Here is a 12,965-nt window from a genome sequence, read left to right on the forward strand (position 1 = left end):
CATCTATTGGGAAGAAGACATTTGACAACGACCAGAGAAACGATTAGGGTTATCGATCAGAGTTCCTGTGGAGCAACATCTATCAATCAATCGACGACTTCGCACGAGGTGTTTACAGCCGTAAAGTGGATGTTTTCCCCCCCACTCAGCCGATGAGAACACTCGGATGGATCAAGAGTCATGAGAATTGCGTTCGGAAGATTCGGAATCAGTAAGGTCGAGGGCTTGCCCGAATGCCCGGTGCAGCGCGCGGAGGCGAGACCAGCCTGTCGGTCTCGAGCAGCCCCCTCTGTTTTCCCCATGAGAGCACCGGAAGCGATTCGAGCAGCTGAGCTGTCTGGAATCAAGCGGTTCAGCAGCAATAATGGGACCCCGGTCTGAACTCCAGCGCAAATGTCGCCTGCGTCGAGTCTGCAATGCCTAGCCAATGAACACGGGAGAAGAGCGAATCAACGAGTACCGGCAAAATATGCGAAGATCCACCCCAGCCAGCTGAATGAGATCTCGGAAATTTCAAAGTGTTCCAACCGCTGGCGTCCCAGCGTCAGAGCGTGCGTGCGCTCATTCCTTCGCGTGTCTATCCGATGCTCACGTAGTTGGCGGGACGAACGAAGAAAACGAACGGAGGCGCAAGGCAGACGGCAAGACGGCGACGTCGACGGTGGTCCTGCATTTTGATTACGACCATGGTACCGTTTCGGTGACACGCCGCGCCGTCTTGTCTTCTTTTCTTCCCTTTCCTTCTTTCGCGGGCGCCCAGTCTCGCTCTACGTTGAGTGGGTGGCTGGGTGGTCGGTCGGTCCGTGGGTCCTCTGTCGGGGGGTCAGTCGGTGGGCCAGGCTCGTAGTCTACGTTCCGACCGCTTGGCGTTCGCTCGGTCGGCAAGCAGGACGGATGGTCGCATGGCCAAATGGTCGGACAAGCGGACGTACGGAGCGAGTGGGGAGGAAACGGTAGAAACGGCAGCTGGATGAAAAATGATTAGGAAAAACGTTGCCGGACCGACGGGCCAGTCGACCAGCACGCTCAGTGAGGTGCGTATACCGATGTAGAAAACTTTCGCTGCTTTCCGCAGCGTGATGCGCATGCGGAAGAAGCATGTGCAGTTTTCACCTGAACACTGAATGGCTCACTTCTTCCGCTCTTGTCGGCCATCCAGTGCCTCCCACCCACATTCTGGTCCGCAGGGGGGGTATGGGAGAGAACCAATCCGGTGAAACTTCGCATGTTCCACACTCTCAGGGATTTCAATTCCAGTGGAATGCTTATCAAACGAAAAAAAATCGATACACGCCACGAAGAGAACTGCTGACCGTTACCGCAAATATCTCATTCGAGAGAAGCGTGTCTCCGGCACGGCGTCACCCGGGTCAGAATTAATTAAAATCTTCCAGCGATTTCCCATAGAGATTTAATGACTCCTGCCTGCTGAGCACACCTAGTCCTGATTCGGTTTGCGAGGATTCATCTGTTCGATTGACGTGCCCGTTCCGTGAACAGTGCCCCCTCATCGAGAAGCTGTGTGTGCATTCCTCGGAGAGCTCAGATCAACATGTCGGTCCTTTTGCTTCCGAGAGGAATCGCCCGCCGTCAGCAGAAACTCCCGACGGCGGCGGTGGCAATTTGTTATATACTTCAGGAAGGACCGCATACATCCATCAGATATTTCATAGTCGAAAAAGATGACGACGATGAGCATGCGCACATCCCTCGAGGTTTTCGGGTACATTTTATTATGCCGAGTGCTTGTCTCCGTCGACGTTGTCGGCGAGATCCCTTCATCCGTTCGCCGAGTAAAAATCAAAAATGGAAGGGAAGAATTATACGAACAGTCAAGACGTCCACTAACAGAGAATGATAAATCGTCAGTGTCATGTCACTCCTCCCGGGCACCGTCGCGGTTCCGCCAAAACCTCGTTTGACGGCCATTTCGACTGCCGAGACTGTCCTTTCCAGCGAGGGGTGCATCATAAGTCGTCGCCTCGGAATTCGAGCCCTTCCGAAAGGTGTCTGAATATCACCGAGCGTCTGTACCATATCCGAGAATATTCCCCGATCCTTACTCGATATGATTGTGGAGAATTTCCGTTACAATTCCCGCTCCGCAGTGCAACAGTTTATCAGTACGCCTATTCTCCGGAGGTTCTCGCTCATGGATCCAGGGGACCTTCCATCAAGTTTGCGGGACGCGAGAATTCGAGAAGATGATGCATGGGGTTCCGCCTTGTCTTCAAGCGAATTTTCCGGCATGAAGGTCCCGACGGAAGATCATCTGTATCACACATTGAAGCATTGCTCACAATGCGAGAGCTGGGGATTGTGGCTGCGAGTTATTCTGCACGGAGTGCGAGCAGCCTTAATCAGGCTCTCACGAAATGGATCGTTGACTGTGATCGAGTAAGATGCCACAATCGGACTCGATGCTCTGCTGATTGCTCCGTCGATATGACAAGTCTATTCCAGCGAGGATCATCCGTCATCCAATTTGAGTTCTGAATCAGCGCGTATTCGTCAATGTTGCAAAGATGCCAGCGAACGAAAGTGTGATCTATCGGCACGGGCGAAGCTCAATAATCTTTATGAAGTTCGTCGTACGACGAGGAGAGGAAGATTGCTCCAACCTGATCGCGAATGTTCTCGCAGCCTTTCCGCCAAGATCCGAGGATAGACGTGACATAGAACGAATGAACGTTTTTGCTCAAAGGTGTCTGACCCTTCGCTAGGAAGCATTCCACATCCGAGGAGGAACTCGCTATAAGAATGAAGCAAATGAACCGGGGATTATCGGGCTCGGTCAAGGACGTCCGTTCCTGGGAACACGCTCCGCGAGGAAAACGGTTGAATTAGGAGGAGCTCAAGAGGACTTCGCGAATAACTGTGTCCGGACATCGACAGTGTGTCGGCGTTTTCTCCCTCTGAGCTCTATGCCGAGGCGGGATTCTGACCCCACTCTGTACGACAGGGTCGACCTGGCCTTAGACCCGCCTCCGCTGAGCGGTGACTTGGCAAGGCCCCCAATCTGTTACGGTATTCTGCAGAGCTCACTGAGCGGCGAGCACCGCCGTCACCAACGCGTCATCCACACTGGCCGCCACCGAATATTGATTGCCAGCCTTCCTTCCCTCCGTTCGTTGGTGTGTGTCGGCTCCTTCGTCCGTTCGACTGTCCACCCGTCGGCCGTTCTGCCTGCCCGGTCGTCTGTCCTTCCGTGGATTAATTAACTCAACCCAATACAACAACCTGCAGCAGAAACAGGAGGAAGGACAACCGCCGCTGGCGGAGGAACAACGGGAATAGCCGCGTGACAAGCAAGGGTACGAAGAACGATTTTGTCGAATGCTGACTGGAGAGCTGACGACTGTCGGTCCTCGGAGATAGCAGTAGCGGTATCAGGAGATGCCACTGGGGGCGAGGGCGGTTCGGAAAACGAACGAGGAAAAACCAGAAAGCTAAAGATAGAGGAAGTCACAGATCTCTTTCGAGTGGAGAAGGAAGATCCTCTTGGGAGTCGGCTCCTTACACCGGACGAGCGCGAAGCAGCCGGCGAAAGTGGATGAGGAAACACTCTACATGAAGCGTGAAGAACAGCTGCTCGAGAAGCCGGGAACACTGCGAATCCATAGTCATTATGGTCATCATCAGTTTTATTATCACCATCAAACATCATTGCGGGTATCATCCAGACCCACTGTCTTCCTCGCTCCACTCTCTTGCCTCTGACTTCTTCGAACTCGGTCCTTCTTACATTTTTCCTGATTTTTTTTTGCTCCAACAGCGTTATCAGCACTGTGCATCGCCGCGCCTGGCTTTAATTCGCGCAGCTGAGGACTTTTGAGGCCGGGTAGCCTTGAGATCTTTCGAGTCTAAGGAGACTCCTTCTCAGTATGCTCCCACTGTCGTCGACGCTATTGTCTGGAGGCTGGGCTAAAACAGCTATTAGGCCGTTTTTATTCATTCATCCGAGTTGTTCTTCTCTTCTCGTGATGCGCAGAGCTGCACAGCTGTGTACTGTTGGGATGAGTGAAGCCTCTCCTGATATCATAATTTCTCTCACAAAACGCACACAATTGCGCCGAGCGCGGAAACCTCATTCACTCGAACGGTCCCGCGGACTCGAAGCCTCACCGTCCGACTTGGTCTTCTATTTAGACTCTTCTGGACGTCCCGAGCACGGTACGCGGACAACAGTCCACACCATTCAGAGTTTTTATCCGACGCGATAAAGCCACGGATTAGCGCGGACCGCGTTTGAGTCTCTGAGACCAGGAAAGAATATCGTCCTATCAGAACGTTGGAATGAGAGAGCTTATATCAGGCGGAATCGCGGAACTGATGATCTCGAACAATTAGCGGTGACGAGAGGCGAGGTAGTCCGCTACAAGACAATATCGATCCGCCGAGGAGGAAGCGAACCGAGACCCCGATGATATTGATCTGTTGAATAGGGGAAAAACATATGCAACGTGAACATCGGTCTCTCTTATGATGACTCGCATTCGATCGGGTATCTCTCGGATCGGCAGCCTACCTCGCTCCGGGCTCCTCTCGCTTCTTCGCTCAATCATCCTGATGATCGGTCCATCTTATCTTGCGCAAGCCATGGTAGACTGGCTTCGAGTTCGACAATGGTACTCCGATATGGTGTGATTTGGGAACGATTTCTCAGATTTCAAGGTCCATTCAATAAATTATCTTTATTCGGGATCACTCGCGGGCGATCAATTCATGTTTAAGCCTTGACGTAGGTCCTGATGCAAGTGACGTTCCCAGCCTTAACGGTGACCTTCAGCTTTCCGCCCTCGACTTCCCGAGTGGTGAAGTATTCTTTCCCCTGGTTGTCAGACTTCTGGACCAGCTTGTCTCCATCGATGGTGAAGGTGGATTTCCCCTTGGAGCCGTCGGCCTTGTGCTCCTCGAACTCCTCGCCGATCTTGAATTTGCTCTCGGTGGTCTTGAGTGAAATGGTCTTGATTGTCCTTCGAGAAAAGAAATCGTCAGGAAACTGAATTTCCGCGAATGAGATCGTCCAGTAAGACTCTAATGCACCGAACAATGCTCGACTCCAAGCTCGGGAGCTCTCCGCCGTCAATGACCGGTCCCATGATCGACGGAAGCAGATAAGACGATCGAGGAGGACGGGCACGCTATCGATCGCCTACTTTCGACACCCTCAGAGAACGCGCTCGAAGCAGATTTTCTATAGGTAATTCTATCTGATACTGTCCGGGACGATGCGAAGCAGAAATCGATTCCCCTCGAATTCAATGAACACTGCCACCCTAGCTAAACGCGAGCGTCGATTGAACGGACATGCACTGATTTGGTTCGAACACCGAAGCTTCACATGAGACACCGATATTCCCTCGGAATCAGAATCAGATCCTCACGATCGAATGAGATGTACACTTCACGGGCTTGCGATCCGAAGTGAGAAAATATCTGGCGTCACAATTTACCATTCGTCCCCGTTTTTCGAGATTTCGACGTTGGGTTTGGAGCTCGTAGCCACCTTCCTCACCATGAAGCCTACATTGAGCTCTTTGAGAAGTTCGTCAAAGTTCTCAGAAGACTCGAGCTTCCAGGTTCCAACAAGTGCTTCAACCATTTTGCTTCTGGTGGGTCGCCGTGCTGAGTATCTCAAGAGTCGTGCCAACGTCAAAGCGCCCCCTTATGTAGCCTGAGTGCACAACCGTTATCTTGCCGACGCGGATGGAGAGGGATTACCTTCGCCTCCGCTCATTCAAATCTAGCAGTGAAATTCTTGCCCGGTACTCTCATCTCGATCGATACGCGAGCTTTCGGCGATACCCAGATGGGAGAATCCCTCCAGACAGCGATTGCTCGATGTCGGATAAGGGCATATTCACGGAATGTACATACATATTGGCTAATCAACTATAGACTGCTCTCGGATCTTGGTAATCGAGTGTTGCTGCAATATTGTGCTTTCTGGGACGTCAGCGGGACGATCATTATTATCGGAGCCAGATATCCCAGACTTCTCGTGAGCCATGCAAAGATATCCCGAGCGATAAACCAGAGAGCATCATGGTCGGCGAATTTCCCCCCGCGTGCCTGATTCGTTGCTCGTTGCTCCATGGGAGGCTGATGACTTGTGGCGCCATGACTTGCGATGCTCGAGCCACTCGGAATAAATCGATCATTTTGAGATTTCTCCCGCAATTTCTGAAAATACCACTCGGTCTCAGGCATTTCCCATCGCCAATAGCGGCAGGAATTGATCAAGAGACGGGCGGACGGATGGATGGACAGATAGTGACGGAGAGGCATCTACTGCTCAGAGATCGTCTTACTATTACTTATCGAGGTGACTTAGCCAAAGGGTCACCGATACGCCCAGTTCAGGGTCGGCGAGATCACGCTCACTCGCTCGCACCTTACGATCGGAAGTCCTGCGGTTATGACTCATCCGACTCGAGCTGCCTGCTTCCCGTCCGGGATGAGATAAATGAAACCAATCGGAGAGCGCACCGGAATTTCTTCACGGGTCGCCTCTATCACTTGGTCGCCGGACGGAACTTCTGGCTTCGTGTGATTCGGTCGAGGCAACGCCGCGCCGGCAAAACGGTACCCGTAGCCTGTTTGAACAGCACGATTCGTCATCGACCAGTATTCCCGTAGACTTTGCACTTTGGACAGATCGAAATCACTTCCCGACTGTCAATTCAGCATGACTCGTATTTGATAGCGTCGTCTCACTCGAAAATGAGAAAGGGATATTTCCTTGCTCCTACGTCGCTCCAATCAACGATAGACAAAGGATTCGCAGCATAGAGATTCATGAAGAATGCTCCTGGATTTGAGGCTGCATTTTCCTCGATTCTCGAATATTACTTGCCCTGGATATTTCTCTAACGCTGGTCGAGGTCATTACAGGCGTCTCGACTTCGATCGATATCACCGAGCAATGATTGTCAAGCTTATTCTGCCTCGCTCTGGATATCTCTCGACCAGATGTTTCTTCGGAGTTCCATAAGCGTTTAGCGTCCACGAGCCTCGTCTCTCGGTTCGATGACACGTTTTCCGGAAGGAGTCGACTTCTCCTTGAAGCAGCGATCAGGGGCATTGATATAATGTGTCTCTGTCCCCTATCGATGGAAGAAATTCCTCCAAAACTTATGGAAGGGGGGTGGAACTTTAGTCGTGATCCGAGGACTGCATCCCGCGTACATTGCCATGCTATTTTTCTGGCGTATGAAGCGATGCATAATTCTTGAGGAGCGATCCCATTTCGGGAACACATCCCTGGTCGACACCTTGGAAATGGAAACACTGCAGTCCGAGCGATAGGATCTCGGTCTGCCATTAGAGCTCTCGGGAGGCGCAGTTTTCGAATGGCTTGCCGTGAGACTACATGCGACGCTATCGTCTAAATCGTTGCGCTTTTATCACTGGAACTCGGGATTGTTCAGTCTCCACTTTCCCAACAACAATGAATTATTCATTCAAATGAGCTACGAAAGAGCCAGAGTGACATTTCAACTTCCAGTGAATGAGGTTGACAAACTCAACTCGTCTCGCAGAGCTGTCGACTCCATACTACCTACACGGAATAATGAATAAATGACCCAGAAATGAGGGACCCGTGGAGATCCACCGTTCTCCCATTACTTCGACGGACGCTTCAACGAGTCTCCGGTGACGCAACGACATCGTCGTGTGGGAATCTCATCTTATCTCACCGAACTTAATGGGGTTCAGACTGCTCACGTAGTGCGCAGAGGATTTTCGGACGATGCTCTTTTCAATGTATGTACATCACATCATCAGGCTCCCTGCACAACGGCGCTGAGTGCTTCTCTCAGCAGAGGGTCCGTTCGTTTGCTCGCTCGGAAATGGCTCAAATATCATCGTCCGCGTGGAATCGCGGCTATTGAAGCCTGGAAGAATCGAGGCAGACTCGGAGAGATGAATTTCATTGGATTTGTCTGAGCTTGATGCAGCTCAGAACGTCGATGTTTCGAAGCAGCTGCTCTGCACAAAGCAGAGCACCGACCGCTGCGCTCCTGATTCAGAACTCGAGAATCATTGGTTAGACGCGCCAGCCGGCTCGGCGTCATTCAATATGAGCCGAACGAGAGGCATTGACATCGGCCAAAGGGGGAATTCGGCCGAATTCCATACGCTGAACGCGTTTTGTGTGGGACTTGCTCATATTTTCCAGGGTTTCATTCCCCGGAGGCTGCGGGCGATGCATCGATATTCGACGCTACGTAAATAAAAGCTCTGAATCAAGCGTCCTCTCGGAATTCCCTCGTCATCCCGATCATAGTTGCTTCCTTACAATCACAGATACCTGTGGGGTTGGCGCCGCTACTGAAGACCGCATTCGGGATGGAAGCCCGACCTTCCTGTTCTTCTCAGTTCAGGGACCGGCATGATTCTCTGATAATCTGCAAATGTTACGGAGTGAAATCCGATGGAAGTCTCTCTACGGTACGTCGGGTTTTCCCATGCTCAAGTCTGTCTAAGGACACTGCCCCGAATGGCGTTGCCGCGCTACGGAGATTCGAGACGATAGTCCCGGCCTAAGCGAGATTCTCCAAAACCGCTCATGCTTGGAGTGCTGTCCGAGAGACTTGATTTTCCTTGTCCCGAGTAGCCTCAAGGGCACGGGCAGCGCTCGGGGAGCTCAGGCCACCAGGAGTAGGGCAGCGCACCTCTGGAAATCGGAGACTTCAGGTCTTAGGTTCCCGCTCCCTGGACCTGCAGGTGCGAGCCCTTTCCACAACTCGTCGGGAAAGTATCCCGATAGTCGTTCGTGGTTTGCTTGAGCTCTCCGCGGTTGGAGCGCGTGAAGTTTGCACGGCCAACAACCTTCAAACTCAAAACCTCAGAGAGAACACGGAAAATATCGACAGCTCCGGAGAACTTATGACGGCGCCGACAACCCTTCGATCGATGATTCAATCGCCGCCGCCCCGCCTCCCCTCCCGTATCGAGACGTGGGCCAGCGGCAGCGTGCGCAGCAACAGCAGGTAGTCGTCTTGGATTGCGGTCCTCTTGGACAATGAGTCCCTGGCGGTTCGACTTCAATCATTATGCCTTCGAAGTCGACTGTCTCAGAACCTTCCGCAGTACCTAAGGACCTGGCTCTTGACTTGGAAGGACTAATGTACTAAATATCCTCTTCTTGTTTCCAGGTGAGCGAAACGTTGACTGTCGGTTGAGCGCGTCGAGCTCGATCCATCCGGAAAGTCTTCCTCGACCACGATTACGAGCGGTCGCTGTCCGATGCGATTGAATGCACGGGACTCTAGGTCCAGAATATCTGGAGCGAGGGAACTCGATACTGTCTTCAAAGAGCGGCGGAAGATAGTACCAAAACACCGGAGTCCTTTGAGGGAATCGTCTTAACCCGACGCAAGTGAAAACCTCGTCTCTTGAGCAACCCAGCTCGACCGCGGAATTCTTTTCCTGTAGACGACTGTTTACCATAAAGAATTCTCTTCGCGTTTGCTCATTTCATAAAAATGAAAGCTCTCAGCGTTGTTTGGCTGCTCTCAAAATTCATTCCACTTGAATTCGTAGTCTTCTTTTTTCCTGGGAGCTCGATGCTATTCAGGCTCCGAGCTCCCCTTATGATGGCGCCGGAATACGTCTAGATATGCAAGCTCTGGAAGAATTCGGCGGATAGTGCTCGGCAAATCTCAACAACTGTGCCTGCAATTTCTTTTGCGTCGAGAAAAAGCTCCCATTACTTGACTCTCGAACGTACGACACTTCTACAGAAGCGTTCGCGATTACTAGACCCTTTAGTATAGCGTCCTTGCGGTCGGAACCGTTCACAGGAGGGAGCTCGGAAGGCCGTGACAATATTAGAGACTTTCCCCTTGAATGATCGTTGTCGATTCTTCCTTTGAACTGTGCCGATGCCCGGTTGTCTCATTAGCGAAAACAGCCCTGGGCACTCCTACAGGTTAGGAAGACCTGGCCTGGAATCAGGCCGGCAGAGCAGAAAGTTCGCCTGGTCGACGCCGTACGCGGTCACGATGTCCTGTTGGCGAGCGTGGGAAAAATCAGAACGACCGAATCCTGTATCGGATACCTACTGAGCGGTATCAAACCGGAATATTTGCTCATGAATAAGGCGACTCGGTTCATGGAGCGCGGCTCGCTGCGTGATGGTGTATGTAGTACTTAATGAAGCAGCGAGCGCCTAAAGAGATGAATGTGTGTATGACAAGAATCCCAAGGACGTTTGGTGTAGCTGTTCTCGACTTGCACGAAAACCGAGCGAGGAGTAAGTTCATGAAAACTCGCCAAGAAGCTAAAAACAATGAAAAATCAAGGCGCGACGCGCTCGACAAGCATGTGTTCCGTCGGATGTCTGTTCTGAACCGAGTTCACTTACTTGGATACGCTCCTCACGAGATAAATTAATGAAGGAGAGTAGACTGACGAGCCCATGGCCTCCGCGGTCATTCTTTTCCCCCGACAGATCTGAGGCCGATGCGGTCGAGAGATCCTTCACTAATCAGTAAAGACAAGGAAAGCCTGCTGTTAAAGGAATGGAGAATCCGGAACACACCAAAGGCAAGCCATTCCACTCTAATTGCCAGAGCGAGGAGTCAAAAAGAAAAACCTTAGTACGCGAAGCCCGCGATCGCAAAGGGGATAGTTCCCGTCGTGCTCTCGTTCAAAGGACTCTTGAGCTCGGTCGAGGGGACACTGTTCGCATGGAAAGGCGCCGATAGAGGCAGTCGGTCCTTCTCTCCCCGAGCAAGGATGCCTGTGATCGCGAATGCTCAAATCCGTTCCTCCGCATACATGTGTACATCCACTTCGTCGCATACCCACGCCAGTTCTCGCCTGTTTCATTTCAGCCGCCAGTGCCACTCGCCTCGGCCTGCGCCCCGAAATTTAGACTTGGGTTATTCCCACTAATTTTCATCAGGCAGCTGAATGAATGAGCTCGGGTCCACCGTTTCACATTGTGTAGTATTCATGGCTCTTGTCCGACTTTCCGTATGGTTCCCTCAACGAAACTCGGGAACCATCGACTCCGAGTTCTGTGGTAGACTTGCGGTATCGGAGTATTGGCCCTCCGTCAACTTTTTGCGGAGTCGGGAGCGAGCAGAATCAGGTCTCTGCCACTCACTCCGCATGACTTCATCGCCAATCGATACAATTAGCTTTTATCTCAATCATTGGAACCGACAAGAAGCCCGACGTTGAGTTCTGGCAACTCGTACTCACAACGATTCTCTGTTGGCAGAATCGGGAAAGCCTTGCTCGTTGAGATATCTGCGGGAAGTGTCGTGTTAGTCCGCGTTTTGCGTTCCCGCACGTCGAAAATTCCCCTCGTTCACGGGTCCCAATTCAACTGCAGGCCTGCAGGTTACTTGTTGATGGCTACGCTGTATATTGACCCGGGAGTAGGTGGAGAAATCCTGGCAAACCTGATGAAAGGTCCGACGGAACGAGACGTAATGAAATGTGATGGCACCAAGCGTAATGAAAGGCCATGACGGAGGCCCTGGCTCAACCGGCTCGGATGCATTCGAGACCTTGGAGCTATCAAGGCAACAGAAAAGATGCGCTCTTGTTCCTCTGAATATTTTTTCTTTGAAAGGTCGAGTGGCAATATTATTCTCCCTTGCTTGCTCCTCGCTTTCATTTACGATTCATTCCGCTCCGCTCTCCCTCGACGGGTGAACGAACGACCTTCGGCACGGAGTGTGCTCTTGGGAGTAATCTAAGATGTGTTGTGGGGATGTGTGATTTTTCTTCCCTGAGATCTACAATTTCTCCCACTCCCTGCTCTCGCCGAGGGATAAGCCCTGTCGGAAACTCGAGATAGCTGCTCAAAATAAAATGTCGGTCCCCGAGAGACTCGCTGCTCGACACGATTGACTGCAATATGCGGCCATTGATTCGGACGACGAGCAAATTAGATTAGAAACGAAGGGGTTCCGTCGGACACGGCTGCGCTCTTCCGCCATATCCTATATCGGACCACGGGAGGATGGGGAATGGATGAGACTAGGGGGAATACGGGGCGTTCCTGTCTAGGTAATGTAATGCCACCCGATAACAAATGATCGAGACACCTTCTGTGCTCCTGATGAATTATCAGTTCGCTGAGAACCACCGACGTATAAACTCCAAAAGCTATTACTCTCCCGGGAGGCAGAACATAAACACTTCTGCTGACTCGCCCGACGCCGTGGCTCGCAGAGTGTTTCCGATAGCTGTTCCAGGTAGTGTTATTAATAATTTTCCATGAGAACCATTAAGAGAGAATGACCTCAATTCCGTGCATTTCCCCGAGCTTGAGTTCACGCTGCGTCACCACATCGGAGCTCGGCGAGATTGTTCGTGGGCTATCCGCAGCGGGATCAGCCGTTGCCGTGAGAGCTCGGCATGAACTTTGCCAAAATCGACGAGCGAAAGAAAATCTGGACTCCGCATCTGCCCGTGCAGTTGGTCGCTCGACCCTTGGCGCTGAGCGACCACGTGACGCTCCCGTCTTATCGTCAGAGGCGTCGGCGTCGTCTTTCTGCGAAGCTCCGGTGGCCAGCGAGCCATCGACCGGTCGAACATCAAGCCGGCAAGCGGATCACACCGTCTCATCTTCTTTGTAGTAAGTGACGGGGCTCACCAGACCAGGACTTCAGTTTCCTGTCGGCAGAATGTCCGGAGAACCTGCATGTCCTCAAATCGACGCTTCTGACTTAGTATCACGTTTCGTAAGTTCCGGGAGCGGACCACCCCGAGAACAAATAATCACACAGATATTTGTCTCCGATAAGACTATTTCACTCGCCTCCTTCTCGATGCTAACTATCCATGCGCTCGACCAGATACGCCGCGGATCGTTTCTCCACACCTGATTTGAGGCCTGTGGTTTCCAGAAACTATTTTTCTCATTCGCTTCTTGAACGTCATGTCCGGCCGGAGACTCTGTCAGAGATTTGATTTGATTTGATTTGAGCTAATTC

General features: G+C 51.8%; 1 protein-coding gene across 2 annotated transcripts; it reads right to left on the bottom strand.

Annotated features, from left to right (window-relative positions):
• Nucleotides 1-4,667: 4,667 nt before the first annotated feature.
• On the bottom strand, nt 4,668-5,730 carry LOC100906833 (fatty acid-binding protein, heart). 2 transcript variants are annotated; one of them, XM_018638112.1, is made up of 2 exons: nt 5,457-5,730; nt 4,668-4,976 (listed from the first exon to the last, which is right to left on the bottom strand). In XM_018638112.1, the coding sequence occupies exons 1-2, from the start codon at nt 5,603-5,605 to the stop codon at nt 4,730-4,732; spliced, it is 396 nt and encodes a 131-aa protein (XP_018493628.1). In that variant the 5' UTR covers nt 5,606-5,730; the 3' UTR covers nt 4,668-4,729. The 2 variants fall into 2 exon arrangements, with proteins under 2 accessions (XP_018493628.1, XP_018493629.1); XM_018638113.1 differs by having other exon boundaries at nt 4,668-4,966; nt 5,519-5,640.
• Between the last annotated feature and the right edge of the window lie 7,235 nt (nt 5,731-12,965).

The sequence above is a fragment of the Galendromus occidentalis genome, unplaced genomic scaffold (assembly GCF_000255335.2).
Source record: "Galendromus occidentalis unplaced genomic scaffold, Mocc_1.1 scf7180000076583, whole genome shotgun sequence".
In the NCBI taxonomy this organism is placed as follows: Eukaryota; Metazoa; Arthropoda; class Arachnida; order Mesostigmata; family Phytoseiidae; genus Galendromus; species Galendromus occidentalis.

Excerpts from the sequence above, each read along its gene's own strand:
- LOC100906833 (XM_018638112.1), bottom strand. The coding sequence starts at position 5,605 with ATGGTTGAAGCACTTGTTGGAACCTGGAAGCTCGAGTCTTCTGAGAAC. Across the intron at positions 4,977-5,456 it reads TCGAAAAACGGGGACGAATG|GACAATCAAGACCATTTCAC; the intron begins GTAAATTGTGAC and ends CTTTTCTCGAAG.